The sequence below is a fragment of the Prunus dulcis genome, chromosome 2, assembly GCF_902201215.1.
Source record: "Prunus dulcis chromosome 2, ALMONDv2, whole genome shotgun sequence".
Classification (NCBI taxonomy): domain Eukaryota; kingdom Viridiplantae; phylum Streptophyta; class Magnoliopsida; order Rosales; family Rosaceae; genus Prunus; species Prunus dulcis.
Window position 1 is genome coordinate 2,569,820 of NC_047651.1, and position 6,907 is coordinate 2,576,726.

Consider the following 6,907-nt stretch of genomic DNA (forward strand, 5'->3'; position numbering starts at 1 on the left):
TAGACCATGCTGGCCTGAATCCCAATGGGCCGGAACATTTAAAGCCCATTTAATAAATTATATTTGTTTTAAAGAAAAGTAATATATAATATTATTATACTTATATCTTAAATAAAAGTCTTATGTCTTTTCTCTAATAATATATACTAAAATTTAATGTTTTCTTTATAGATAAAATAATGATTTTATTTTTAAAATTTCAATTTTTAAAACATGACCAATAATCTAGCAATTTTCATTTTTAATGTACTTCAAATAAAGTTGTTGGCCACTTTATAAGTAATTGTAAAAAAAAACTACTGAAATGAAGTTGTGAAAAAATGTAATACATAAAACAAACTTGGCGTGGGCCCATATTGGCCCGTTTAATGACCCAGCCCAATTCTATATGGATTCGGGCTGGACTTGATGATTTTTATAAATGAACTAATCCATATGGCCTAGCGCAATTTGACACCTCGTAACTACAAAGTTTTAGCCTCAACAAATCTAATTATATGATACATATGTATTTGCCAGATATATGAGCTTAAGTTTGTTTTCTATAAATTGCATATTTCAGTAAGAAATTCAAATTGTTAATGTAAGGTCTCAGAAGAGACAGAAATGAGAGAGAGTATCATATATTGTGCAGAGGTTTTAGTAGGGTTTTCTTACTCCCACATTGTGTCCCATGTGCAAGAGGCTTGCCGCAGGACTCTGCAAAAGAAACAATCTTGGCCGTGTCGATGATCGTCTGCTCAAGCTGACCAGAAATGCCATGGCACAGACATGGAATGTCAGCTGTGTTCAAAGCATTGCAACATGCCTCGGATGCATCCATGTTTGGCAATGGCAAGACCTTCTGGACATACATCATGCAGTTTGTGACCAAACCCATCATGTCTCCATGGCAGGCCTGCAGCTCCATCAACTTATTGCTCATGGAACTCAGAAGTCCAGTGACTGCAAAGATAGTTGAAACCATGGCGGTTATGTTGTATGTTGTCATATTGTTCATTTAATTGCCTGCATCTCTCTCTCTTTACAATGTGTCGGGAGATGATGTGAGTGGTATGGGTTGAATTTATAGAGTTTTGAAGATGCGGGTTGTGAGTGGTATGGGTTGAATTTATAGAGTTTTGAAGATGCGGGTTAGATAAGTTCGCCAAGGCAGTGTGTTTTCCTTGGAATACACACAAAAATTAAACAAGAGGGATCTCAAAAGCTTGACAGCCAAAAGCCAATCTCCATGCCCGTGGCAGCAAGTCTATGAGCAACACAATTCGTTTCTCTTTTGGCCAACAAATAAAATTGTTCACTGATGCAAGTCATGCAGTCTTGAAAGTCAATAGATGAACTCAATAAATGAAACTGGTTCCCAAACAGCCACAATTTCTACTCGTCTGAAATTTTGTGGAAATGGGATTGGTTTAATTGATTGCAATACTTTTATGGGAATGTAAATTTATTGGACGTATGTTTGTTCATCCGGCAAGAGAAGACAAATATATGAAGAAAATGACACATGCCATCTTAGATTCCAAGCCAACAATTTTTCCTTCTTCCCTGTTCAACCAAATTGTGTACCATGCCTATATGTATATGACCCTTTTTGTTTTAATACAAACGAACGATATTGGGAGAATGGAAAATCGATCCTAGGACTTCGAATATGTATATACATACGTCCCTCGTTTGAACAAATTGGTGAATGCCTTTTTAGGTCATTTAGTGGGATAAGTTGGATTGCGTGGGGCCTAGAACCATTAGCAAACATTATAATTGGCCATATTAGTTGAACAACTTATGTGGTTACACTTGAAGTTATATTTTCAAGTGGGTGCATATGCCTACACTGGGCACCATGTAGGCCCGTCAGTCCACACATGTAACTATAAAATAAAAGTGATAAATAAATTTTCATGTGGAGTTTTCAGTTTTCATTTTTCGGTAGAGATATAGAGAAAATATATGGGAGAAACGGAAGCATAAAGAAGGGTGATGGAAAAATGCGCATAGAATGCAACATGAAATGAAAAATAAAAAACTACAAACAATTTTATGTCATTTTCATTTTCAAGTTTTTATTTCGTTTATTCTCCTTTATTTCTCCCCCATCCCTCCAACCACCTTACATCCACCCTTTTCATTGCTCTTTGTCCTCCATGTAGTTTCTTTATATATCTGTAAATGGTTGATCCACCAACCATTTACCATGAATATACTGTATCAAACTTTCTTCTGTGATATTCTAGAATTGTGTACAGAATGAATCAGCCACAAAATGCAGTTATATATCATTTTAATGGTGTTGAAACAAGGATATTCATTGTGGAGGAGGAATAAGAAGACTTGGGTTCAGGCTACTATTTGTAAAATATTCTGCATACCAATATTGAACGACATTTGCTCCGCTACATAAATTGGAATACTTTTTTGGTGTAAGCAGTAAATAACATAGGTTTGATCAATATGCAAATGAGTTCATTATACCAAAGATCAAATACATATTAATTGTTTGAAGTCATATTTCTAAACTTACACGATACTGGAAGTGTAATTCGTCCATCCGAATGCTACTGGTTTGTTTACAACTAAAAGCAAGATTGCCTTAACCACTTCCTGGAACTGTAAATTCTGCAGTAGATGGTTAAACTTATTATAACAATTATCTAAAATAGACCAAACTCGGCAGAAAAACATATTTATCATCAGTGATACCATCTATAACACAATGAGCAAGGAGAATTACAATCTTCAAAGACGACATCCAGAATAAAATCTGGAGGAACCTCATTCCAAGACAAGAACCTATCAATACAAAGCAAACTGAGCTAGACAATGGGCAGCCCCATTAGTTCTACGCTGAATATGAAAGATGCGAACACCATGAAGGTGAGTCAAAAGAGTTGAAAGGCAAAAGAAAGAAAAAAACCATCTTTAAGCTAAAAATAATAAAGCACAATAAGGACGGAGCCAGAAAACTTTTCACAGAGGAGGCACTGCATGTATTGAAATATATTTTCATTTAGGGTGACAACCGAATAATTTTTTACTTTATACAAAATCCCTAATTTTAATTTCTATACTTTATTATCTTATATGTTACATTAACTATCTACTCATCATCAATATTAACAAAAAATCAATTGAAATGTTCTTTACTAAAGATAGACACCAATAAAATTGGGACAATAATTTATCACTATAAAATCTAGAGTCAAAGTACGACAATGAGAATTTTGAAAGGGCAAGCAATGATAGTGAGAAAGGAAAAGAAGAAAAACATAAGGAAAGGAATGGGCACTTTAAAATTTAATTTAAAAAATATGATTGTATTAATAAGACCATTGCCTCAAAGAAAATTTGAGAGGGGGCACATGCCCACGCTGGGCCTTAGCTCCCTCCACCATATGTTACTTGTGCATGTTCTAGATTAAGCTACAGTGGATGTGTAAAACACTATTGTTTGTAGAAAGAAGTACAAACCCTTTGTTTTTTTTTTGGTGATAAGAACCCAGCACAAAGTTCAAGTTCCTTCAGAATTAATAAAATTAGCATGAACGTAAGCTTGATTGACATATGACTTACGAGTTCTAATCATGAAAAGAAAATAACCTTTTTGGATATAAGACATACAGAACTTTATATTTTCTCCCTAGACAGAACTAGGATAAAATTAAGCCCAAATGGTATGAGTTATAAGTTCCAATCATGAAAAAAGAACCCCTCTGGATATGCATGCAAAATATACACAGAGGATTATACTTCTCACAAAGAAAAAAGTGTTAGGAATAAAAAATATATATATTTTTTGGCAAAGAATTAGGTAATCAAACTCTCGTATAGCAAAATCAAACATATTCTCAAATTGAGTAAACATATTCTCAGAGAGAGTTCAGTTGGGGATCTTACTTCCACATTTCGTTCCATGAGGAAGAGGTCTACTGCAGTAGGAAACAACATGAACCACCTTTCTCATGTCAATCGGCTGCTGCACCTCCTTGTGCTTGCACGTACATGGAATGCCCACCTTCTTAATCATCACATCAAAGCATTCTTGAGATGGATGTCATGGAGAAACCACTTTGCACATAACTGAACATTATGTTATAAGACCCTAGAGGTCACCTAATTGGCAACCATGCCCAACAACCACATTGATTTCACCAGAGAACAAAACTTCTATGACGGCAAAGATGGCCAAAACCATAAAACTAAGATTAAGCATTTCCATCTCTCTTTTCAATTCTATTGATCTCTTTTGGATATGAATGTTGTGGGGGGTGAGTTGCATGGTTTATGTAGTTTGAGTAAGGCATTTCATGACACTTTGCCTTGTGGACCTGGTTTGTGTACCTCTGTATTTTTGGATGCAGGATCAGCAAAAGTGTGCCCTCTTAATGGGGGCAACAGAGTATGCAATCTCTGTATCATCTGCTTGAGCTTCCTCAGCTTGTCCATCTCACCTGCCCGAACCAGAAAGCTCTCTAATATCCGCAATGCAGGTTCACTCATATCTCTCCCTCTCTCCAACATTTGTTTGGAGCACTCAAAAGCTTCTATTACCCTACTGCGGGAGCACAATCCCGTTAACAGAAGGTCCAAAGCATGACCATGAGGACAACATCCTTTCTCCACCAGGTATCGCCATAAATGCAATCCCAAATCAAGCTGCTGGTTTACACAGAAATATTTCATTAACATCACCACTGTTCGTGTTTTGGGCACAAAACTTCTGTCAACCATTTTGTGATATAGTCTAGAAACACCGTCAATATCAGATGTCCTCATCAAGCAAGAGAACATTGTGTGATAAGTCATATTATCATGTTCAATATGCTTCACTTCCATCTCATCCATCAATGCGACTGCCGACTTCACATCCCTTGATCTAATAAGTGAGCTCATCAAAGCATTATACACCCCAGTATCAGGAAGCAAATTTCTCAAACGAATCTCATCAAATAATTGTTGTGCCTTAATTGGATTTCGAGCAACCCCTGCTCCGTGGATCAATGTAGTGATTGTTTCCAAAGTGGGCGACAAATTTTCCCGTTCCATTCCTTCAAAAAGTCTCAAACCATCAGCAAAGCAACCTTTCTTACAGTAAGCATCGATTCTAATATTGTAAGTTATAATATTTGGCTCAAAGCCTCTTTTAACCAGTTCATGGTAAAAGAGTTCTACTGCAGTAATATCTCCAGATTCCTTGAATCCCAAGAGCAAGATATTCATGGTCTTGGTGTTGGGTGAAAACCGAAAATGCATCTTTAGGAACACCGACCGTGCCTCCTTCATCTGCCTCTCTGTGCAAAATGCTCTAAGGAGTACATTAAACTCTTCAGTACCAAACTTCCTCCCAACAAAAATATCATTCTCCATCTTGCCAAATGCTTCAAGGACATCTTCATATGACTGAAATTTTGCAATTTTTGACAGCATGATGCTCATTGACTTAAGGGTCAGCAAGGAAGGGTGCATGCTGCTTATTTTTTCCATCAAGTCCCAAGCTTTATCAAAATACCGCATCCTGGCAAGGATGTGCAGTGTCTTTTCAAAAGCATCTGAGCTTGGACATAACTGGGAATGATGGAGAGAATAATTGAAGAATTCAAGGGCTTTAAGACCATTGGAATGGGCTGAAAAAAGGTAACCCAAAACATTCTCCACAAAGCTGGTGGAAAGAGCATGGGGTGGGATGTGCTGGAGAAGAGTTGGTAGAAGTGGTTGATCAGGATACGGATGGTTATTAATTATTCTGGTGATCCTGTCCACTTCAATATTAGTCTCTGAAGACGGTAGAAATTGGCTGGATATTTTAAGAGCGTGAATGACAGAAAAATTTAGCTTCGGTGGAATTTGAGTAAGTTGATTGGATCTCTTTAATCTTGTCAAAAGGAGCATTCTCTCCTTGGTTGCACTTAGTAATAAGTGAAACTCTGTACACAATTTGGAATTTCCATTTTGCAATGCCTAACTGATGTCAACACCCTGGATATCCAAGCAAACAAAAGTTAAAAGTCCATTAATTCAAAAAACAAAATAGTAATTAGATTCATGATTCGTCACAAATAAACCCAGTCCACATTAATGTACATGTAACACATTGTGAGAAAAACCAGACAGACCAAACCCACCTAAGCACCCACCTCAATCACTGGCAAGCTGCTATCATACTTCACATATTGTCAAAAGAAAACAAAGAAAGCAACTCAGACTGAACCCAGGCTCAGAAAAGTTATAAACATTTCTACTTCTTTCCTAAAATACATATCGACTGTTCTCTTTAGGACAAATGTAAATAATCACCACGGTCACAATACATCATGCATATGCAGGCACAGCAAATATTTTATGCAAAAGTGTTGGTTCTTGAACATAGTTGCCTAATTCGCTCACCCCCTACGAATTTCAATCTGGATTGAGCGTACCCAATCGCGCTACGGTATCGATCTGGAACGAAAGATTTAACGACTCAGTTCCAGAGGCGAGAACAGTACCTGATAGACGACGTCGCTGCTACAGAACAGTAACTGACCGCCGACGGCAGAAGAGCAATCGAGGACACATGAGGGACTAGGGAGAGTGCTATAGCTGATGAGCTCACGTTTGACTCTTGGTCTCTATACATAAGGGGAAGGAAGATTTGGGTTTGGAGAGGATTTTTTTAGAAGAATGGATTCCAAGAGCCCAGCCCAGGTAAAAGCCCCCTTGGTCTCCCAAAATCAGCTGCAGCAGTGACATCCAGCACGGGCAAGAGCTGGCAAGGCCCAAGGCAAGATAGCCTCAGCTGTTGTCTGAAAGCGCTGATGTCAACAAAGAAAAAAATTCTTAAAAATTCTTAAAAATTACCAAAAAGTTCATATTTTTAAAAAAATACATACCTAGCAAATTGCTCTTGAGTTGCCATGATAATTGATGG

At 37.2% G+C, this 6,907-nt stretch overlaps 2 protein-coding genes across 2 annotated transcripts; both read right to left on the bottom strand.

The window, feature by feature from the left end:
- Positions 1–619: 619 nt before the first annotated feature.
- LOC117617413 lies at positions 620–967 on the bottom strand. The gene has a single exon (XM_034346770.1). The coding sequence runs from the start codon at positions 965–967 to the stop codon at positions 620–622; it is 348 nt and encodes a 115-aa protein (XP_034202661.1).
- A 1,477-nt stretch (positions 968–2,444) lies between these two features.
- LOC117620099 (pentatricopeptide repeat-containing protein At3g61360) lies at positions 2,445–6,582 on the bottom strand. The gene is made up of 3 exons (XM_034350204.1): positions 6,486–6,582; positions 3,898–5,976; positions 2,445–2,619 (listed from the first exon to the last, which is right to left on the bottom strand). The coding sequence occupies exon 2, from the start codon at positions 5,887–5,889 to the stop codon at positions 4,306–4,308; it is 1,584 nt and encodes a 527-aa protein (XP_034206095.1). The 5' UTR covers positions 5,890–5,976; positions 6,486–6,582; the 3' UTR covers positions 2,445–2,619; positions 3,898–4,305.
- Between the last annotated feature and the right edge of the window lie 325 nt (positions 6,583–6,907).